The sequence below is a fragment of the Lepisma saccharinum genome, chromosome 2, assembly GCF_977018435.1.
Source record: "Lepisma saccharinum chromosome 2, izLepSacc3.1, whole genome shotgun sequence".
Classification (NCBI taxonomy): Eukaryota; Metazoa; Arthropoda; class Insecta; order Zygentoma; family Lepismatidae; genus Lepisma; species Lepisma saccharinum.
In genome coordinates this window covers 27625821-27651142 of record NC_139230.1, presented here as the reverse complement: position 1 = coordinate 27651142, position 25322 = coordinate 27625821, and the positions used below count along the sequence as shown (strand labels likewise).

Here is a 25322-nt window from a genome sequence, read left to right as displayed (position 1 = left end):
TTTACTTACAGTTATTCTAATATCTAATTTTCATAAATCTAAGTCCACTACACTTTTATGAGGTCAATACGGCTGCGTTACTGACACTTAGGTCTAAGAAATTGTGTTGTGAGTAGTAATCACTACACACAACAGGGACACACAAATCCTGCCGAGACAGAAATCAAATGTTTTATGGGGCAAACGTTTGTAGGATGTGGGACTTTAAAGTCCTGTCAGTTGATAAAGGTTTAACTCTTGTTTCCTGCTTTATACGTTCTCCAAGACCTGCCAATAACAAAATTTGTCTCAAGCCTGTTCCACATGCCAGACAACCTATTCCTCCCCTCCCCTCAATCTTCTCTTGATGCAGGTGTCCACTACGAATTAAGCAAAACCAGTTTTCACCAAAGGGTCTTGTAAACAATTTCGTATTAAAGGTTATCTGTATTTCAATTTATCTGTACTGAAATACATTGAAAATCCTATCTTATCGGCTAGGGAATGGGAAGAACTCTGTATTAACCAAATATCGTATTAATGAGATTTACAACACGTTATGCACAGGATGCGTGTTGTGGGAAGGAAAATTGAACATGAAATTGTTTTCACCAAAAAAGTCATTTAAATAACAGTATTTTCTTTTAATCGTGCACAGTCGTTGCTCTTCCACAAAATTCGTACAATTCTAGTTCATGACAACCCCATTTGCATGGAGACCTATGGAAAGGAAAGCATTCTCTTGTTTATTTCAAGCAAAACTCTAAAAGAATCTTGACCGCAGTCACACTGGCATCAGCAAAAGTCATGAGATAATCGGTCAGAATGAAAGTTGGATTTTATATGAGTGTACTAAGGCTTCAAGAAGTGGAGAAATGGAGCTGCATGATCTGTCATGGTGAAACAAACTGGTGCAGAGAAGGAATTCATGCCTTTGTTTTGTGCTGGCGTAAGGCATATGTAGAATAATAACATGTAAAAAGAAAACATTCAGTTATACTGACAGTGATTTTCATGCTTTTTGAATAATATAAATAGTTTCCGAGAGAAAAAATCATGGGGAATTCCTTTCTGAGCATCCTTCGTACAACAAGAAGTTACATTGATTACAGGTAACAGATGATAGAATTCTGTCTACAATTGCACTGGCTATAGAAATTATTAGAAATTTTAAATAATTTATTTTTAATTATTATTTTGGAAATATATAATTCAAATTATAACTTAAGTTGTTGAATATTTGAAAGTGTACATAATTTTTCAGATATTTGTGACCAAGGTGAGGATGAAAGTGAAGTTAGTGAGATCCTTATCAGTTCATCAAGTGATAAGGATCATTGCAACAAGAAGGTCAGTTCTCATTCTGAAAGTGTTGTTCTACCAGACAGTGGTAGTGATAACAAGGCCATATCCAAGTCTGATTCTAATACGAATGAAGTCAAATCAACAAGCCAGGAAATTGCAGGAAAGAGTGGTTCTATGGCAGTGAATGGGCACGAGAGCATTAGCATGGAATTGAGTCAAGGAAATGGACCTCGTACAGGTAATTCAAATGTACAATTTCATTTTGTTTGTAGAACATAAATTAACATTAGAATAATGGCTATGAACATTTCTGTTGGATCAATTGACCAATCACGGATGTTCTGCAGTTGTTTCTTTTATCATTTTCTGGTTCTAATGATGCAAAATGGCATAAAATTTTCTTTAACCAGTCCCCTGAAAGTTTTATTATACATGAAATTACTTAATTACAACAGATACAAATATATTTATTGCAGTGAAACAATCCATGTGAAGAATATTTGCTCAGACACCGGTGCTAGCATTTGTGTCAACTTCTTAAGATTTTAAACATCTTATTTTGCCAGTAGTCACTTATTTGTTTCACTTTGAGATTAAATTTTGAGGATATTTGTGTTCAATAAATTACATATTAGAGTATATGAAAAGTTCTGAAAGAATCTAGTGGCACTTACACTTTTTACAAGATTAATTTTTAGGTATTAAGGTATAGATATTTGTAGCATTTTAAAATTAAATTGTAAATCTGGTCATATTGAGAGAGCCTCATGAGTAGAGGTATGCATATTTCTTTTTTGACGAAAACACGAAATGTGAAATAACACATTGTAATGTTAATTTTACATGTTTCTGTAAGATATGAGGTTCATTTTCCTACCCTGTTTTGTCGCGATATGGACTGCAAAATGTGAAATAGACTGTTAAACATGAAAATTAGAGTTTATTTATGGGCTCAACGCTTTCTGAAGTTTGAATTATCCTGTGAGTTATGCAAGTCACAGGAAATTGGTTAATTCTGGTGTAAATATTTGAGAAGTAAAAACGAACTCCTCCTTACAGAAATAAACTTAATACTCTAGTAACTGCGTAAATGTGTTATTAGAAGCAATATGTTTATTTTGTATAATAAGTGCAGTTTTTAAAATCAAATTTAGGATTATATTCACAATGTTCAAACCAAAATGTAATTTTATAAACAACTTTTGATCTGATTTTTCTCCCCTATAACACCGAAATTCTATTTTATATACTGCTTTTGAACCCGAAATTGACTGTTTGTGTACCAAAGTTTTGATTTTATATTTACTGAAAAAAATGTGTCTCTACTCATGAGCAAACACCTCTCAGTGGAAATGACATTAGTGAATTTGATAACCTCAACAATGCCAACCTGCAGTCTCCTCTGATGATGCAGTCAAGCTGCAAAATACTGAACTGATATGCAACCACAAGTGGTGATCAATAATTATGAAACATTGATTTCAAATTCTGATATTCCACCAGTCCAATATTAAATAGCAGACTTCCAATTGTGGTGGCTTTCCGTGGGAGAAACTTTTCCCACCCTCAACCTCAGAATAAATAACCACTACTCCTCCACACAAAACTCAGATTTGAACATAGCCACACAACCACACCCTCCATCTATTGGCACCTCTTCCAGAAAATCTTTGGAAGATATCTTATGTATCAACCATGCATGATGCAAACATAGCTCCTGGAACCATCTAATACCTCCTTACCCATCCACCATTCGTAGTTCCAACTCTTTGCCTGATATTTATCCAACCAATCACCACTGTGGACTATCCTCACTCTTCATCTGGTTACACCCAAGCATCTGTATATGAAGAATATCTCTATGAAGCATCATCTTGCCAATCTACATGGCAGAGTGGTTAGCACAGTGTGTTACCATGTCTGGGGTCCTGGGTTCGAATCCCAACCTAGGCATGGATGCTCTTTGTAAGTTTCACTTCAGTTTCATCATATTTATCCTCATTGTTGCAATTAGCCAAAAGTGGGAGAAAACCTAAGTCAATCAATCAATCAATCTGTGAAGCATCAACTGGGCCAAGTTCATTTCCAAAATTTTCTAGTTGAAGTCTACCATCTCCAGATGCCATGATTGATTTTACTCCAATGCAATACAAAATTGTTTATCAAATGTATGTAGTTGTTTTCTGAATTTGAGCTTCAAACCTCAAAATTTGCTTCAGTTATTGTAGTCACAATATTGGTGATGTGGTACCCCCCCCCCCTACATACACACCATTCCCCTCATAAACTACAAAATTATGAAGTTATGGCTCAAATGGTACCCAAAAACAACAGGGGACTGTGGTTGATGAAAAGAAAAAGAATGATTTAAAATCGATTGGCAAATTCATTATGTCTCACCTTTCATGCATGATAACTTTCACACAAATGCAGGTAATGAAAACCGGTCTATTGCAATGTCTGTCTTGAAAACTACATATGTTTGGTCTCTCACTTACCTCTGTTTACATTTGAAATTGTGGACCTGAATTCAAGATGACAAGTGTCAATGGTCTACATACTATTAAGGCAGTGTACTATGGACTCTCCTGATGGTGTAGTGATGATGTCATCACCCTGTAAACAAAGGGTTTTGAGTTTGATACACAGTGGATATATAGTGGTTCAGATCCTACTTAAGACTGTAGGTCCAGACCTGATTAGCCTTTATATGCATGCATTGGACTTAAAAAACATACTCAACAATAACACACCATGCGTAACTCTGTGGTGATGCATAATGTTCCTTCTATATACCAGGTGTTTCATAAATAATTGAGGGCTTACAAAAATTGATTGCAAGTAAACTATTGAACTTTCATTCATGAAACCACTCCAGAATGAATGAGGAACACAAACAGTTTTTTTTTTAACACCTACAAATGTTCAATGTGACACGGCATGCATCAACAGGATAGGAACACAAATTGTTTGTGTGTGCATGTTTTGTTAAGCTGTGAGTTCATATCCCTGCTGCTAGGCAACACTAAAATCAACCACATCACTCTCAGTGTTTTGTGCAATGTTTCAGTCTCCAAGATCATAGAACTTTACTGCGCATGACTTCTTTTTGTGGTGTTTCATCAAAGACAGGGTGTTCCTGTCACAGATGCCACATGATATAGTAGCCCCAAGGGAGCATATTATCACAGCGATGGACACTATTGACAGGCCTATGTTGATGTGAGTGTTGCAAGAAATAGATTATCATGTTTATGCATGCCATGCCACCCATGGTGCATACATTGAACATTTTAGGTGTTAAAAAAACTGTTTGAGTTCCTCATTCATTCTGGACTGGTTTTGTTAACATAAGTTCAACTATTTATGAAACACCAGGTATTTTGCTGTCATCCTACATGTAGAGAATTTTACTTATTCATGTGAGAAATGTGAAATACTTTGTAATCAGTTTATGATGGTCATGAAAATAATCTCAATACAATAATGACTGTTTCCATGTGTTTTATTTCCTTTGTGAAAAATTAGATTCTGGAGAACGTTCATCATCTGTGTTGATGGTGAATCCGATCCGCATATCTTTTGGAAGAGATGAGCCAAATGAGCAGAATAACAAAACTGGACTATCTCGAACTTCAAGGCGATCTCAGTCGGAAATGGAGGTGTCATCCACTACATCAGTTTTCAAAGGTACAGTATATCTCATGGTAGTAACATGTAATTTTTTCACACATAAAATATACAACACTGTTGAAATATACAATAGCAGTTCTTCAGATTTGTTATTTAGTTGTACATGTATGCGAGATTAAGTGATTACAAATAAATTATGTTTTGACCCTTTCTGTAAAGTGGGATTAATACTGGAAATATAGGAAGATTGTGTCCTAAACTGTGGCCGTGCAGTCTAAAGTGTTATGCTTTGGGCTCTGGCTATGGAACGCACACAGGTTCAAGTCTCCTAGTGGAAGCATAACAAATTTTCTCCTGAGATTTCAGCCTGTGTATGGGACAGGTGGCCACTCACCATGATGAGGAAATTGGGGGGCTACGATTGAGTAGCATAATCTGGTCAGGGAAACCTACAACATTGACTGGGGGTTCATTGTGTCGACCACATGTCACCCCATATCTGGTTGGATGATCTCTCGCCTTGGCAGGTGGGAGTGACGCCGGCAGTCGGTAGGTACGCCTTGGCCCTCAAGGGCTGTTGCGCCATGAGTCACTTATTTTTTTTCCTGACTGACTATTGTTTGATGTATATAAACAAAGGAGACTAGGATGGATTGTCACTTTTTACCCACATACTAATTGTTTCACAATTAAGAGGGTCTCACTTCCATGTTCACCCTTAACTACCTATGTGCACTTATGAGGAAAATTGGAGTTGAAACACTCAGCACTTTTTAGTGATTACAACACCAGAAATGATGATGTCAAAGGAGGCAGGTACTAACCCCCTCCCCCTTCCTCCTCCTGTTTACCAGTCTTGACTCCCCAGGCAAACAAGAAAATCTAGATAACTATAACTTCTAGTCCAATTATTCAGTTCTGTATGGTATTTAGATGTGTACTAAATTTTGGCTGCCACCCCAGAAAACATTGCTGCACCCTTCTGCCTCCTCACTTATGTTTCCCGATGTACAACAGCTTAAGGCAGAAGGCTTGAGCAATTTCTACTTCACTAGGGAATATAAGAAGTTTCATTTTCCTATCTGTCTGTCAATGGAGGTGTTATAAGTGCAACTTGTGTGCCTCTCCCCCCACTCAACCATGCCTCTTGTCCCCATCCTCTCACATGAAAAGCATGGAAGTTGTATGTCACTTGGTGAATGAAACTGTTGCAAAGCAAGGAAGAGGAGAAGGGGAGGAAGAAGTTGTCCAACCAATGGAACAGTCTTCTGGCAAGTTTTATGATGGTACAGTCAGGAAAACTTATAAAGTGGGAAATGGAATTGTGGCAAACACAAGATACAGTTGAACGTTGTATTATTTAACATGGCCTTCTCCTGGAACCTGGATGACTAAAGGTAATAAGCAGGAAAACGTAAAATCTTGGACTGTAAACTCGAGGTTCCACAGTGCTCATGCATTTCGAAAGTAGAATACAGTATCTTATTGTAAGTGATAGTTCCCAACTAATAAAGTAGATGAAGAAAGTACTTAGTTCTTATATTTACATATATTATTTCCTGGGTCCCAAAAATTAAATGTTACACTGATGCCTTGTCGTACCATTTATAATTAGTATAGAAATGTGATAAATCTGAATGGTTACTTGTTATGTGTTCTGCTATAGTCAACACCTTTTATTTACAGAACCAGATCAGCAACTGGAAGGTAGTGCAACAACCACAGTTTCTGTTGAGCCTAGTGAAGTGCAAGCTGCTTTAGGATCTACCACGGGTGTCAATCGCAGAACAGCTGTGTTGTTCAAAAAAAAGGCTGCTGGAGGATTTTCGGTAAGTTCTTTTATTGTTTAGTTTCTGTTAATTTTCCATCATACTTTGCAATGCATATAAATATTAAGGTTCATTTATTTATCAAATATAACGGAGGTCTGGCTCAAATTACAATAGGTCTACACAGAGTAATAACAATCCAATAATACAATATAACAAGAAGAAAGAAACAGTAAAAACAACTACACTAATAATTGCATAAAGAATACAAGTACAAATTTTATACAGTACATAAATCTTAATAAATTATATTTGCAGAAGGATAACCAGATGTAATGTAAATTATACATGCAGACTTGTATACCAATTTCTTACTGTATGTCTTATGAAGTGACTACACTAAATAAAATAGATTAAAGGTTTATTGAAATGAATAAAAATTAGAAATGAACTGATATAAATACTTTTACTAATAACTGTGCAAAGGTGGTATAAGCGATGCCTAAATCTGCAGCTATTTCAGTTTTAGTTTTATGTGGATTCGCGTCCACGTCTCGTATAAATTTTACTTTCTGGTCAAGCATGTAACTTTTCCCCTTACTGTTTTCCATGGCCGACAAGTAGCAACTGTCACTTTGTGACATTGTTGTAGCTTGGTTATGTATAAATTAGGGATGGGACCGATTAATCGGTATCAGCCGATATACAGGCATATCAGTGTATCGATAAAGTTACCAATTATTTTACCGATCTGATATATTGATAATTTAGTGTAAAATTCTGCCATTTTGTTGTAATTTTTGTGTAATCTTCATGCCCTACTTTCTAAAAAAGTAATTGTATAAATGTTCAACTTCTTTTGCACTGCAGTCACCTTGAAACAGACATTTATTAAGGAGATCAATGAACATTTCAGGTTCTTCAAGGACCATTTCTAATATTATATTATATCGGATCGATAGAATATCGGGTATTGGTATCGGTAAAACACTCAATTACATACAAATGCATTATGTACAAATATGGTTTAATTAACATGTTTTTAAAGTATATTTTGCCATGACCTACAGTAATTTACATATAAAACAGAATTACGCAGAACTGTCTTATGTATAAAGCAGTCTCAACTGTATATACCAGTCTCATATTAATTGGTGAACATTACATGAAGAACCATGATAGTTCTTTGACCTCTTGAAGCAATGAAGGTAATGAGTAGAGGCACATATTTTTGGTAAATAAAAAAGCAAAATTTCGGTACAAAAACTGAGTCAATTTCGGGTTCAAAAGCGGTAAATAGGAGGGTGGTTTGAAAAGTTCTCGGAATGGAGTAGAAAGAAACGACTTACAACAGTGATTTTTTTTATTTTTGAATGTAGTCTCCCTGTACACTAATGCACTTGGTCCAGCGATGTTCCAATGCCTTGATCCCATCTCGAAAATTAGATTCCTCCAGGCCTGTAGGCCTGTGAAATGTGTCAACTTCGGCTATTAGTTCTTCCTTTGAAGAGAATCTCCGTCCACCGAGGAAACTTTTGAGTTTGGGGAAAAGATGGAAGTCTGAGGGAGCCAAATCAGGCGAATAAGGCGGATGTGGCAACAATTCGTAACCAAGTTCATGAATTTTTGCCATGGCAACGACACTTGTGTGAGGGCACGCATTGTCCTGATGCAAGATGATTTTCTTTCTTGCCAAACCTGGTCTCTTTTCCCGTATCTTATGCTTTAGTTGGTTGAGGAGGTTAGCGTAGTATTGTCCCGTAATTTTTTTGACCAGTGGGAAGATAATCAATCAACAGAATCCCTTTCGCATCCCAAAACACTGACGCCATTACCTTTCCGGCCGACCATATTGCCTTTGCTTTCTTTGGTGGTGGTGAATCAACATGTTTCCACTGTTTTGACTGTTGTTTTGTCTCTGGGGTATAGTAGTGGACCCACGTTTCATCTGTCGTCACAAACCGGTGCAAAAAATCTGTTTGGTTTCTCTTAAAACGAGTCAAACATTGTTCGGAAATGTCCACTCTGATGCGTTTATGGTCCTGTGTTAAAAGTCGCGGCACCCATCTTGCAGATAATTTTCTCATATCCAATTCAACTGTTAAAATGTGATACGCCCGTTCGGATGACATTCCTATAGCTTCAGCAATTTCACGCACTTTCAGTCGGCGATCCTCCATGACCAATTTATGCACTTTTTCAATAATTTCTGGGGTAGTAGCACATTTTGGGCGACCACTACGTGGATCATCTTCTAAGCTGTCCCGACCAAATTTAAACTCATTTGTCCACTATGCAACAGTTGAATATGAAGGAGCAGAGTCCCCCAGTGTGTTCAGAAAATCGGCATGAATGTCCTTTCCTTTCATACCTTTCTTTACGAAGTACTTAATCACCGCTCGAATCTCGATTTTTTCCATCTTCACAAAGCACTGCACAGGAACAACTACAAAGTGACGTCCGCACCACAGATCTCTACCCAGAACACTGACGTGCCACGTGTTTATTAATAAAGGATGGCCTATTACTATGCGGGAACCTCGTTGTCCTAGCACTTACATCTGGTGGTGATTCCGAGAACTTTTCAAACCACCCTCGTAAAATAAAATATCGGTGTTATAGTGGTGAAAAATTGGATGAAAAGTGGTATATAAAAATACATTTTGGTTTTAAAATTGTGAATATAATCCTAAATTTGATTTAAAAACTACACTTATTCCACAGAATTAACATTTCACTTCTAATAGCACATTTATGTAGTTATCAGAGTATTAAGTTTATTTCTGTGTAAAGGAGTCCATTTTTGCTTCTCTAATATTAACAGCAGAATTAATCAATTTTCCGGGAATTGCATAAATCTCAGGATAATTCAGACCCTAAATTTCGTGTTTAAGAGTTAATTTCGCTTCTTGCAGTTAATTTTGCATTATTTCGTGACAAAACATGGTCACAAAATGCATCTCAGACCTTTCAAAAACATGAAAAATTAACACTACAATGTGTTTTTTCAAATTTCGTTTTTTCGTCAAAAACGAAATATGCATGCCCCTAGTAATGAGGCAACTCCAGTGAGATTTGCCTTAAATAGGGAAAAGATACTGTGTATGTACTTTATGAAACCAGAGTACATGAATTACAACTTCCGTCTAAACAGTGACAGAATGGCAGAATTGTGTAGTAAATATGAGCCTGTTTATGGAAATATGTTGGGCTGACAGCCAGATATTAATAGGATACTGGTGATACCAATAGGATACTGGTTAATCCCTTAATACACCATCTGCTAATGTGCTGTTGCAGTGCAGAGGACATTTACCGTACTTACTCATGTATAATGCACACTTTTTTTTTTTTCAAAATTTCCCTCCCAAAAAACTGTGTTGCATATTATGCATAGAATAATTTGGAAAGCTAACATGAAACCGTACAGGGTCATTCCATGATTTTGTGACACTTGCATTGATTCTTCATGTTTACGGAACCCTATCATGTGATATATCATAAAATTTAAATTGTGCAGTTTCTGAATATGGCAACAGTATTTTATTCAAGATGGTGACACTAATGTGCAATGCGATTGAAATTAGCTCATCACAAAATGAAGGAGTGTTATGGTATTTATGTTAATTTGGATGAAAGAGAAGATAAGGGAAAAGAAAATAATAATTAAAATGTATTACTGCCAAATCTCCAGCAACTTCTACCTAGGCGAAACCTCCACCCCCTTGAATCTAAGGATAAATAATCACCGTTCCTCCACCCAAAACTCCGATTTCACAGTTGCCATCCACACCAACAGCCATAACACCACCTTCAATAACGGCTTCCGTGTTGCCATCATCCATCTTTTACCCCCCCCCCCCCCCCGCTCCGACACATCTTTCCGCAGGCATGCACGCCACTATACCCCCCGGACTCAACCTAGCCAACCAGTAACACTTTCCTCTCCTCCCCGAAACTACCCACCCACCTTACAGTAAACACTGGCTAAAGTACTTCGTGTTTCCTATCAACTGTTTCTGGCAACACTGACCGTAGAGACGCTACGGTCAGTATTCTGTGCCTCTACTCAAAGTGTCATCGATCTTTTATCTTCCTTCTTGAAAATGTGACTCAGATCGCGAAATATTGAATTATTTCTATTCGTGTGGTAAGTGTTTACTGTCTCCTTCATAATTTGTATATATATATATATATGGAGTGTGTAAATGCCTTAATGGATGAAATCTTGTTCTGCTAACTGCTAGTTTGAGGGTCCTGAATGTGCCTCATATAAATGTTACGCTAATATTTTTTGAAGTTTTATTAGAAAAAGGAAAGAAGGAATGAGCAAAACCACGTATAAAAGTTTAAAGGTCATTTTTCACGATTTGTCCAAGGGTCCCAGGTTCGAATCCCGCTTTGGCTTGGTTGTTTGTGAATGTCCATTCATCAGTTTCATCACTCATCCTCATCTTCGCAAATTAGCCAAGAGGCACAAAACGTGAAGTAAAATAAACTTCAATCAATCAAACCACGATTTGTCACTTTGTAATGTAATGTTCTGTGACACCAAGAAAAGCAGCGCCGTTCTGGCAGAATTTGAACATGCATCTCCCATCACATGGGATGCATATCAGTGGTATTTGTTGAGCAAGAAATAATAGAAAATATCTTCCTGAGCACTGCAAATCCATAAGGTAATTATGATCTCACTTTCTACTATTACAGAATAAATAAAATGGTTAAAGAGCATAAGCTTTGGGATGCTAACATGGACATCCACAGGATTTTTTCCAGGGAGGGGCAAGCAAGGCACATTTTCCCCATAATGGTGTTCTCGCATCAAAAAACATTGCTTCAATTTGAAGTTATCACGTTCATGCAATAATTAACATATATTATTTTGGCTGAAATGAAATTATACACTAGCCGCAAAATGACTTTGGACCTCATGTGAAATCTGCCGTAGTAAGCGGTCTATCACTTTGTAGCCCTGTATCTAGTGTTGTTTTGTTTCAAACATGGAATTGTTTCTGCATGAATGCATCTGGCAACAGTGTATTACTGCTGATAAGCTAGTTCATTTCATTTCGTATTGTTAGTTGACACAGGAAGGGTGACTTTCTGCTGTAGTGTGTGTGATAAATTGCTGTGTTTTTGTGTGGTGCACTTTGTGTTGGATATTTTCCTACTGTATTTGTGTTGGATATTTGACTACTGGACAGGTGTATTTGTGATATGCCGGGAAAGTACTGTAGTAGTGTGGAAAAAGCCAGTATTATTGCATGGCGAAGTGAAAACGTCCCGATAAAGACGATATGTAAACAAACAGGTCGTGCAAAATCAACCATAATGAAGGTACTGGCAGCTGCCAGAGGGCTGCCTCTGACTGTCATTCCAAAGCACAAATTCGGTGGTGGGAGGCAAAGAAAAACAACCAAATCTACAGACGCTCTCCTGTGTGAAATATATAATTTTTGGTTGACTTTCGTTTTCCAGGGGGTCATGCCCCACCCCCTTCCGGACATCCATGGATGCTAAACACAATAGGGGGGAGCTGGCGTGGGTTGGTAACTTATTGTTTACACAAGAGAATATTCACTCTTGATCGACATAGCAACAGCTTTACTGCCTACAAATAAGAAAACCTTTTCTTGAACCTCAGTTGTACTGCACATTATGTATGGGACGTAATTGTTTGTTACTTTCCCCATCAAAACCAGGGTGCACATTATACATGTAAATACAGTATATATGCTTTGTATTGGCATAAACTAGATTGTGAGATTATGCTAGATGTAGTAAAAACAAAAACATCAGCAGAAGAGGAAGAAGTTGAAAAAAGTCCACTTTGTCTAATTGGGACTTAACCTACCATTTAAAGTGGGTTTTTAAGCACCCTGCAATGTGTCTCCACCGGCGATTGAACCCAGGAATCCACACTTTAGGGGTTAATCTGTCCCAACACTAATAATTAACAGTCTGATATACATTTTGTATTTCCACATGGTGGTCATATGTAATTTAGCTGTACTCAAACTTTCAGTTTGGGAGAACTCATTGGGAAATCTGAAAGTTTCCTTTCTATCTATTTATTTTGTAGTACAAGGTTATTTTTTCGCAGTTCATGATTCTTTACTGGTACTTGATTTTGCTGCTAGTGATAAGGAGAATTCACACTGAAGAAACATGCGACGCGCGACACACAACATGCAACACGAGACACGTGTCACTTGGAAGCCAACACTCAGTAATCAATGCAACCTTTCAAACCGAAGAGACACGGCAAGATGCACATGTCGCGTGTTGCTTACGTGCCTCTCGGACTGTGCCGTTTTCTCAATACCGTGAATCGTGTTGCTTCAGTTTGTTGTTCACGCATGCGCAGCGAATGCTTCATTCTAACGAGCTGTATTTAGACTCTAGAAGAGAGACCAACCGCCATTATGTTTGAACCTCTAATTTGTTGATATAATAAAGTATCAATATGTACAATGTTTTAACATTGTTTTAAGATTTAAACACAGCATTAATTTTGATTTATCAAGTTTTTTGATGCAGTTATCTATCGGCTGTAATTTGCCTTCAACATCGTGAAAAGAGGCCGTGTTTTGGCCATTTGCATGACTTCCTTTATTTGAAAAAGTCAGCTTATGGAGGCACTTTAGTCCAAAATATATTAGTCAGCATGATAAAGTACTCTAGTGCATTGTTTTTCAACCGCCGTGCCACGACCCGATACCATGCCCTCGTATCATCTATACTGAGCACCGATTTGTTCTGCTGAAACTGGTTGACAACTATCATAATCCCAATATCATATTTGAGTTGTGAGTTTTCGTTTTTAAGTCCATTTTATGCACAAATAGACTAATCAGAACTGGATCTGCCTGGTGCCTCCCCGGTTATCGAACCCGGAATCACTTAATTACAAGGAGAAGACGTTACCACTTTGTCTTCCATATTTTTATATTTGTCAACAATCCTACACACGTAATCAAACTATTATTACTCTTATGATTATGCTAGAATTTATTTATCAATATTTAATTTCATAGGTACATGTTAATTCATGCATAAAATCTTAAATACTGTAAAGATTTATGAAGAAAATTCTTCGGCTAAGGGCATTGACTTAAAAAAATACGGTGACATGGTTTCACGAAGGTTGGAGAACCATTTCTCTAGTGTTTAGGTATTCGCTTTATTCAGGCTGAGAAGTCTAGTGTATACAGTTTGAGGTCAGTGCATATTATTTCTCAGTTTTCTCGTGCACAACATGCCTCTCCCAAGTTTCAATAACTTACACAGATTTTACAATGCAATTTACATGTAACTATGTCTCTTGTTACGTTATTTTCGGGTGACTAATAAACTGATTAATGCAATTATATCGGTACCATCATGCAAAGTGAGCAAAGAAACCAGTGTCACTTGCCACATGCATCTTGCCTCTTCGGTGTGAAACACTCGTGTTGCATGTCGCGTGTTTCTTCGGTGTGAATTCTCCCTAACACTAAGTTTGAAACATATTGTATCATACAAATGGAACAGGTGGAAAAGAGGAAGGTTGAAACCACTGTGTCAACTGTGAACATGAAACTTCATTGAAAGCTGTTCTGTAACTTACTGTTTATAATTCTTTCTCCATAATGTCTGAAGTTATGAGATATTAATGAAGTATCAACAAAATATCTGTACATTTTCCAACATGTCATGATTGCATATAGTCTTGTGTATGAAGCAGGAAATTTTCATGCTCAAGAACAGTTTGATTTAATGTACATCATCTGAAAAGGTTAAAAGATTTGTTGCTACATAAAGTTTGTGTATGTAATATATTTATAACTTATGTTTTTATTTAACAGAAACCTGTTAGGCCAAAAGTTTTTACCAAGAGATCAAAGGGTAGGTCCAGAAAGAAAGCTGAGAATGCAAGTACTTCTTCTTCACAGTCCGATTCGCCTATGCTTGTCCGAAAGAGGCGAAGATTTTCAGACTCGAGTTCAACTCATCCCAGTAGCACTGCCCTTCCTGCACAAACATCGACAACAACAAATGATCCCAAGACTCCCGAACTTCCATCTTCTGGTGATAGCTTTAAAGTATACCGCAGTAAGAAAGGTAAGATCTTAGTGATCACACCATACCATGAAGATGCATATGGCACGTGGTACACAGGAAACCCAGGAAGTGTGATCTGAGATGGAATTTTTCTTGACAATATCCTTGCATAAATGATTCTAGGGCTCAATCAGCATCTAACCTGAGACAACCCTAAGATATAAAGGCAGCTGGAGTATTGTGCTGATCACATCACCTTTACTATGGCTGAGATCGAAAGTGTGTGGGTCCTACTTCCGCTTTCCTTATGTACCTTCATGGCATGTTTCAGTACACAATGAGTGCTTTACCATTCTTTGTAGATTACATTTGTACTTGTTCTCCCAAAAGACTCAGTATTGTAAAACTTTAAAGTGCAAGCATTTCATATTATATGGGAATCAAAGAATCGGTTGGCAGCCCCTCTCCCTCTCCGTGTGCTCGAATCATCTTCCAGTTTTAGACCCAATACCTTCTGGGAATTTGAGTTGCAGTAGTCCAGTTAGTAGGACATCTGACTGTTACACAGGAGACCTGGGTTCATTTCCCAGAGTGGTTGATTTCAAGTTGGAATTTTTCCAGGGGGAGCCAAAAGAAGTCCAACCATTTCCAACTCTATTTGAGCGATTGTTCTTTGTGTCCCAGGACACAAATATACTTTCAAAATACTTTCGATTGATAGGTTCTTGATTGGAATTAACCATAAGAAATAAATATTTATGAGACCCATTGTATATTTCATCATAATCTTATTTCTGCCATGATTAATCGGACTTAATTGTTATATATATTTTCAGTTTTGCTTAACAGTTTACTTTGAGAAGTATTAATAAAATCTAAACTTATTTGTAAAACCAAGATCATCCCTTCATTGATTTTTAGTTTCAAATCTTATTCCTGTGTGCATGTCTAAAATATTCTGAAGCACATGTAAGATAGAAGTGATCTTCAGGTCTTGATTAACTTACTGAATTCTTCATTTGTTAACAGAAATCCCACAATGGACTGACGACGAGACACATTCAGAATCAGAATCAAGCACATCATTGACCAGTGATACCGAGACATCTAGTCATGCAGGTGAACTTACAGGAGACTCAACATCCACATCATCAGGTGATGAAGGCTCTTATAATCCTCATAACAAAATCCCCTTGGAACCTTTGGACCTGGTGTGGGCAAAGTGTCGGGGATACCCGTGGTATCCTGCATTGGTATGTTTTTTTTTTTTTTTGTCTTTTTCCTAGTAGATAAAGTGGGTAGTAGAGTATTTTACACTTTTGTTTAAATCTTTAAAATATTTAGTTATACCTTATTAGAAAGCCAGAAGTATCTGCTTTTAGACAATAGCAAGACAATATGATTTTAACTCTGTCTGTTCTCTATTCAGGCAAAAATGTTCACAAGACTAGTTTTTCAATTGAAGATTGTTTATGTGGAAATATCTCAGCCATATATAATGTTGCTATCATCTATGAAACAGCCACAATTAATGCTCAGTTACAATGTTGTTATTACAGCTTGGTTGAATATTTTAGAGTTATGTCATTCTGATTAGCAGTTTTAAGTAGTGAGTTAAATATGTCTTCCTTTGTTATTTTATAAATATGGTACTCCCAATATATATATTGGTTTAACTTTTGATCAATGGTAATTAATTTGTTCCCTGGTAATATGTTGAAATAGAATATTTTCATACATCTTTTTTATTCATATTTTGAATGAATTGAGCATGAAATTCATGTAAAAACTTGCATTATAAGAGCAGTACAGTATGTTTCCTTGAAGATTAATTTGTGTTTATTGCATTTTGTTGTTACTTGTTGCAAATAATAAATGTTTTTATTGTTATGTTCATTTATTTTTCAGATTATAAATCCAAAGATGCCCAAAACTGGGTATTTTCATAATGGGGTGCCAATCCCAGCTCCACCCGATGATGTTCTTGCTCTATCTGATAATTATAAAGAACCTGTATTTCTCGTTCTGTTTTTTGACACGAAGCGTACCTGGTGAGTGTTCTTGTCAGTTGATCATATTTTTTTGTTAATCATGCCTCTAGGTTAACAACTTTTGACCTTGCAGAGCCCTTTTTAACACCAAATGTGTTAGTGTTTTGATAACATGTTGATTAGTGCAATCGCATGAGTAGCATGCAATTGTAAATAGTACTAGTAGTCTTTCTACTCTTGTCAGATGACCCGTTGGTAGAGGCATGTATTTTGGTAAATAAAAAAGCAAAATTTTGTTACATAAATGGTCAATTTCTGGTTCAAAAGCAGTTATAGTGGTGAAAAATCACATCAAAAGTGGTACATAAAATGACATTTTGGTTTTAAAATTGTGAATATAATCCTTAGTTTGATTTAAAAACTGCACTTATGCAGTTTTAAGTTAGCATATCCCTTCTGAAAGCACATTTATGTAGTTCCAGAGCATTATGTTTATTCCTGTGTAAAGGGGTCCATTTTTGCTTCTCAAATATTTACAGTAGATTTAAACAATTTTCCGTGAATTGCATAACTCACAGGATAATACTGACTTCGGAAAGTGTTGTGTCGGTAAAAAAAACTGTAAATTTCTTGTTTAAGGGTCAATTTTGCATTTTGCAGTTCATTTCGCATCATTTCGTGACAAAACAGGGTAGGAAAATAAACCTCACACCTTTCAGAAACATGAAAAATGAACATTACAGCAGGTTATTTCACATTTTTTGTTTTCGTCGAAAGCGAAATATGCATGCCATTGGGTCAAGCACTAATGCTTTATGCCCTTTATAATATGGTGCACACATAAGATGAAAATGTAGTCTCAAGCAGGATTTGAACCTGGGTTCATAGCATATCATACCATTGCTCTACAGTTACTGAATCAGTCCTGGGTTGCTTTATTGTTTGCTTCTACTCTTTTACCTGCCTGGAGTTGTCTCCGTCAGTAATACTGCAATGTTGCCTTTGAAACATTGATGACATTGACAGTGCGTACACAGGTTAAACAGTACTTTTTTAAATTTCTACCTAAAATTTCTATTTAGATATAAGCATTCTTCCTCAGGTTCCACAAAACTACTTATATAATTATAAAAGGATGTAAGTAAGCAACTTTTGAAAAAGTCTCAAGTGCATGATCATCATCGTCAATTATTGAAAGCATTTCAGTGCTGATTAATTGTTTAAGTTCAATAATTTCATCCACTTTGATTGCCTAGAAACTGTCTCTTTCAAACCATCACATAATGAAAAATGAGGGTGTCATGATCATTCTCTAGAACCATTTTAATAATTACTGCTGTGCATAACACACTACAGGTATTGAACAAAATAATGAAAACACCTGCGAAAGTTGGAACATCATGTATTAATAAAGTGTTGGGCCACCTTTAGCATGCAACACAACTTGGATTCGGGACGGAATAGACCGATACAAGTACTGAATGGTGGTGAATGGAATTTGAAGCCATTCTTCATGCAGCACAGCCCCCAGCTCAGGTAGAGACGAAGGAGGTGGAAATCGACGCCGAACCATGGTTTCCAAAACAGCCCACCGAGGCTCGATGATATTCAGATCTGGGGACTGGGTGGGCCAGGGAAGATGTTGAACCTCATCAGCATGCTCTGGAAACCACTGTTGAGCAGTGCCAGCAGTATGAATGGGGGCATTATCATCCTGGAAGATGGCATTCTGGTTTGGAAATAAGGTTTGCACCATTGGGTGGATCTGGTTACCCAAGAGTTCTCTATACACTGCTTGTGAGACCCGATCGTGTAATGTGACAAGGGGGCTGCCGAATACCATGATATAGTGCCCCAGACCATAATAGAGCTGCCACCATGTTTGACAGTCGGGCGGTGACAGTCTACATCGTATGCTGCCGAGTGTGTTTGCCATACAAACACGCATCCAGTAGTGGGGAAGAGGGTAAAGGTTGACTAGTCTGACCAAATGACATGTTTCCAGTCCTCCAACGTCCAAGTTTTGTGGTCATTGCACCATGCACATTGCCTTCGAGCACTCGTCTCAGTTATTAGGGACTTGGCAATAGCAACGCGGCCATGGATACCCATTTGATGCAGTTCCCGCCTCACTGTTTTGCATGACATGGGGTGTTTAGGTGCTGATTAAGTTCTGTAGTCACTTTGGAGGCCATTGTTTTCTTCTGCAACGTCACAATACGCTTCAAGGCCCGGTGGTCCCTTTCCTGCAGCTTCTTCTTTCAACCACTATTGTGCTTAGCAGACCCTGTTTAACCGTGCACTGTGCATGCAGTCATGACTTTCGAGACCGTGCCTCATGTTACACCGCATAACTTCGCTGTTTTGCTCACAGATGCTCCAGTGAAACGGGCACCAACAATTCGACCTCTTTCAAACTCCGTCAGGTCGGCTATACTGGTCACTCACTACACCTGAACAACGTGCACTACCACACTGCCTCACTCTACTGTCAGTGCACAGTCCATACTACCTGCAACAAACAAGAGAAGGTTGATTTCCGCTGTGCTCAGTGTTACCAGACACATTGAAAATATGTCCCACTTCTGACTCCTGTTTCCATTATTTTGTCCAATACCTGTATGTCCACCTAGTGGTGCAGTTAACAATTAAAACCTTTTTGCGCTGCTCAATAACTTGATGTACAATATAGTTGGATAATTTCTCTAATTCTTTTACTATTTGATGCTCAAATGTGCTCAATAATTTGTGATTACTAGAGCCCGGATTTATAAGCACAATCAAACAGTAAAATAAGCAAGTTAATAAGCACAAAAAATTAAAGAAATAAGCACCAAAATAATCATAAACAAATACAGGAAAATCTGAAGAAAAAAAATGTTTATTAGATCTCTTAACTTATTCAAAGCTGTTACAGTATGTAAGGAAGGTCATCCTGAGATTTTTTTCTGTGAAGCTCCTGCGTCTGTCAGTGAAGAATGATTTGTACAGTGAAAATGTTCTTTCCACATAGCATGACATCACAGGCGCATGTGAAAAACACCACAGTTCTTCTTCGGTGAATCCTCTTCAATGTCTGTTTCTTCACCAGAAATCTTTTTATAAATTTGGCACAGTGTTTTGTAACCGGGATTTTTCAGTAATTCCTGACTGAGCTTGTCGGACACAATTTTACCAACACCGTGAGTTTCCGAAGACAACGTTACTGAAATTTCATCAATAAGAGAAAGCAAATGTTGCAATGTATTATTTCGAGCTTTCAACTGTGTTATAATATCAGGTAATTTGGAAAAATGATTATGGATGCACTGTACCTTTTTTTGAATGTCGTTTCTCTCATGGTGCTATTTAGAAGCATTGATCTCGTCATCCCGATGCCGTAGTGTGATTGAAATAAGATTGAAATATGACAGATTTGAGTAAAATATACTATTTTAAACCAAAATCATAAAATAAGCAAGCATAACTGTTTCCTGCAGAAATAAGCATTTATAAGCACTTTCAACTTTAGTTAAATATCTCATCAAGGTATGTAATATGAAGTAGAACCTTTCTTCTTACCATTAGAAGTCTGGAAAAGAATATGCATTTCGCTTATAAATCCAGGCTCTAGTGATTACTTTGCAAAGGAAGTATGGTACAGTTCCTCATGCACATTGCACTATGCCATGAATGCACATAGCACGGATGTGGAGATAAGAATGCATACATTCTGGATCTCAGCCATGTGATCAGTTCCACACCACGGCCACCTTTATCCTCCAGGTTCCCATTTATTTGAGGCTGGATAAATCTCAGAGCTACTTTTATGAAGGAATAAGGCTGGAAAGATTCCAACCTTACATCACCTATCATGGAAATCAAACTAGTTTTCCTGTGTGGCAGTCAAGGTGACCTACAGACTAGGTCACCACAGCTCACAATGATCTATCTACTTCTATTTGGTTATAAATAAACAGGGTGTCTACTAACCTGGAATTAGCCTGGAATCTACTTTTGTACCTGGATAATCTGGAGAAAGCCTGGAATTTAACCAGAAACCTGGATTTTTCTCAAAATTACCATTTTCTCTACATGTGTCCACTTTACTTAAGGGCTTATGTTTTGTGAGTATGTGGTGACCACGGGGATACCTCAGCAGAGTCTGTCACTGCCTCCACTTGCATTTTGGGGGGAATGCTGCGTTTCAAGGGATTTATTCGTTAATTTTGAGAAAGTCAGTGAAAGCTTGGTCCTGGGTATGACCAAGTATGTATGAGTAAATTTTGTAAAAATAAAGTAACTGGCCATTCCTCGTCCAAGAAGAATATGCAGTAACATGTAATTATATAAATTAACATATGCTCAGAATTTAGAACTTTTGTAGTAAAAACAAAATGTAAAAAATATACTACTACCAAGGGATATGAATTACACGGCAGTTAAAGGTGAGAACTCAGTTTGCTTTTGTTAGTTACTGCAAATTTTTCTCAACTGACCTTCTGGTAGGTTTTCTTAACACTAACAACTTTTCTTTGTTTAAAAAAATTGAGACCTGGACAAGCCTGGAAAAAACCTGGAATTTAAAAACAGACATTTAGTACACAACCTGATAAATCATGGATTGGTCATATAAATCAGTATTTGAACAGTATCTGTTATGTAAGTTTATTGCTACAACTGCCAAAAATTTTATGGATCCAATCTATTATAAATAGCTAGTAATTGAGTTCAAAATTCTGCAATTTTGTTATTGTTTTTATAGATATAACTAACTAACTACTTCTCTAGCCTTCTTAAACCCGAAGGTTCATGGCTGCAGCAACACAGGCCTTCCATCTTTCCCTATCTTGAGCAAGATCTATATACTCTTTTCCATCCCTACCGATTTCCCTTAGGTCCATCTCGACGTTGTCCCTCCATCTTCGTCTTGGCCTTCCTACTGGTCTCTTACCATCAGGTTTCCCAACAAGAATCCTGTAAACTCCTCTTTCCTCTCCCATTCGTGCCACATGGCCTGCCCACCTAAGTCTTCTTGATTTAATTATTCTAATAATATCTGGACATGAATACAAATTATGTAGTTCTAAATTATGTAACCTTCTCCACTCACCAGTCTCCTCATCCCTTTTAGGTCCAAATATTTTCTTAAGGATCCTATTTTCAAATACTCTCAATTTATGTTCCTCTTTCAATGTAAGGGACCAAGTTTCACACCCATATAATACTACAGGCAAAATTACGGTTTTGTATATTTTAACTTTTAGTTTCTTAGATATTAAACGAGAAGATAAAAGTTTATGAAGAGAGAAGTAACATGCATTTCCTGAATTAAGCCTACTTTTTATTTCCTCTTTAATATAATTTTCATTTGTTAATATTACTCCTAAGTATTTGAATTTGGAAACTGGTTCAAACGAGTTGTTATCACTAATTAGATTCTGATTATTACCTAACACTTGGTTTCGGCCTGTAAGCATATATTTAGTTTTCTCTTTGTTAACTTCCAAACCTATCTCTTTAGCAGTTTTGAAAAATATTTTAGCATTATTCTTAATTATATTTATATCATCCCCTAATAAGTCTACATCATCTGCATATGCTAACAACTGAGTCACACCATTTAATTTTAGTCCTTCTTTAGTTTCGTTTACCTTCCTAACAGCATATTCTAAGGCAAAATTAAAGAGCAATGGAGATAATGCATCTCCTTGTTTTAACCCATCATGAATTGTAAATTTGTCAGACATATTAATACCCACACGAATTTTACTTTCTGTTTCACTGGTGCATATTTTTATCATACTAACAAGCTTCTTAGGTATTCCAAACTCTACTAATATATTATATAATTTATCTCTTTTGACCGAATCATATGCTTTTTTGAAATCAATGAATAGCTGATGGACATTTTGATTATATTCCCACTTTTTTTCAAGTGTCTGTCTGATGTGAAAACTTTGATCTGTAGTTGATCTGTTGCGTTTAAATCCACATTGATAATCACCTATAATTTCATTAGCATATGGGGTTAGTCTTGTTAAAAGAATGTTAGATAATATTTTATATGTTGTTGAGAGTAGAGAAATTCCACGGTAATTATTGCAGTTCATTTTATCACCTTTTTTAAACACAGGAACAATTATGGATTCTTTCCACTGAGGGATTTCTTCTTTATTCCATATTAAACAAATTAATTTATGAATTTGACATATTAATGAATTTCCACCATATTTAATTAACTCAGCTGGTAATAAATCAATGCCAGGTGCTTTGTTATTCTTTAGCCTTTTAATAGCATCTTTAACTTCAGTCAAGTTAGGTTCTGGAACTAAAGGTTCTGCTGTGTGGACTTCATTCACTTCTGATTTATCTCCTACATGGACATTTAAAAGGTCATTAAAGTAGTTCTTCCATCTATTTAGAATATCGCTTGGGTCAGCAAGAAAATCACCGTCTTTATCTTTTATCAAGTTTACTTTAGGTTGCCACCCCTTTCTAAACTCATTTAAACCTTTATATAAATCTCTGATATTTTTATTTTTGCTGTTTGTTTCAATTTCGTTAATTTTGCTTTTCAAGTAATCTCTTTTTTTACTTCTAAACGTGCGGTTAACTTCTCGCTTTATTCTATTATAATTGTTTAGATTTGTATCATCAGAGTTATTTAACCACCTAAGTCTAGCCTGATTTCTTATTTCTATTAGATTATGACATTCATTATCAAACCATGGCTTACTTTTTCTCGGTTTATGGTATCCTATACTTTCTTTAGCTGCTGATTCTATTGCATTACGTATGTGCTCCCAATTCTTATTTACGTCTGTTTCATTTATATTTTCATCATCATCTAAATCCTGCAAAACATCAAATCTATTTGACAGTTTAATTTGGTAATCTTTCTTAATTCTTTCATCAGTAAACTTTCCTGTATCAAATTTTAGAACTTTTAGATTTTGTTGTTTATGATTTATCACTGAGAGTCTTTCTCTTAATTTAGCAATTACTAAATAATGGTCACTGGCACAGTCAGCACCTCTATGTGTACGAACGTCAATTATACTAGTATGCCTTCTCTTATCAATGAGAATATGATCTATCTGATTATGAGTTTTACCATCTGGAGAAGACCAGGTATATTTATGGATATCTTTATGTTTAAAAGTGGTACTTTTCACAATTAAATTATTTGAGGTTGCAAAAGTAATCAATCTTATACCATTATCATTACTTAATTCATGAAGACTTTCTTTACCAATTGTGGTTTTAAATGTCTCTTCTTTGCCAATTTGTGCATTACAGTCACCTAACAGAATTTTCATATCATACTGAGAAAATTTATCAAAGACCTGTTCTAACTCTGTATAAAAATCATCTTTAGTATTATCATCTTTATCTTCCGTTGGTGCATGTATGTTTATTAAAATAATTTTACACCACCTACCCTGTAAAACTGCATATGATATCCTATCATTAATAAATTCTACTGTTTTAAGAGCTGAGATAATTCTATTATTTATGAAAAAGCCTGTTCCAAAATTTGATTTTCAGTACCACCATAGAAAAAAGTATAATTTTTAGTTTTACAATTCCCTTCTCCTGGCCACCTAACTTCCTGGACAGCTACTACATCTAATTTATACTTAACTATCTCAGTAACTGTACACTGAAATGTCCCAGGCCGGTAAAGGCTCAGAACATTCCAGGTGCCTAATTTAATATCCTTATTCCTAACGTAGATCTTATCCTTAGTCCAGGGACCTCCCAAAGTAGTCCCCACCCGGAGATCCGAACGGGGGACTATTTTACCTCCGGAATATTTTACCTTGGGAACATCCATGGCCTTATATTGCTGATTCTTGACATGGCTTTTTACAGTGCAGAGTTGTCAGCTCTACGCCTAACCCCCAATATGAATGGAGGAACTACTACAGAAGACAAACACAAACACATTAGACAGCACAACTACTACACAAGACACACACAAACACATCACAACTATAACACAATATAAACACAAACACACCACAACTACTACACAAGACAAACACAAACAAATTAGACAGCACAACCAACTACTACGCAAAACAAACATACTAGACAGCACAACTACTACACAAACATACTAGACAGCACAACTACTACACAAACATACTAGACAGCCCAACTACAACACAAGACACATACATACACACCACCGATACTACACAAGTGTTTTTATAGATATAGACATATGAATCATATACCCTACTTTCATAAAGTAAATGTCTAAAAATACAGTTTATTTTTCAAAGCCAAAGGACATTTTCATGGCAGATTTTATATTGAGGCTTTATCTGTATGAGGGGTGTAAGGGGTACCTTCCACGAAGGTGCCCAAAAGTCAACCTCACTTCCAAGTAGTGCACCCTGGACTAAAGACTAACGAGGCTCTGGCGACTGGCACTATGGCCAGTATAATTTTGTGTGTGTTGTCCTGTTTCTTGTCCTTGTGTGTGCTGAGTGCATGTTTACAGCCTCAGCTTTTAACATAAGTCAGAACATTTTAAGCTTTTTAGTTATGCAACGCAAGAGTTGTTATTTGTAATGATAAGGGGCTGGTCCCCGTATAATGTGACGGG

At 36.6% G+C, this 25322-nt stretch overlaps 1 protein-coding gene across 1 annotated transcript in view; it reads left to right on the top strand.

Annotated features, from left to right (window-relative positions):
- LOC145983968 (peregrin-like) overlaps window positions 1-25322 on the top strand; it is a 115710-nt gene that overhangs the window by 83674 nt on the left and 6714 nt on the right. The window contains exons 21-26 of the mRNA XM_083117193.1: window positions 1244-1522; window positions 4813-4974; window positions 6604-6746; window positions 14537-14792; window positions 15762-15985; window positions 16641-16783. Of these exons, the coding sequence (XP_082973319.1) occupies window positions 1244-1522; window positions 4813-4974; window positions 6604-6746; window positions 14537-14792; window positions 15762-15985; window positions 16641-16783 (1207 nt within the window). The remainder of the gene's footprint in view (window positions 1-1243; window positions 1523-4812; window positions 4975-6603; window positions 6747-14536; window positions 14793-15761; window positions 15986-16640; window positions 16784-25322) is intronic.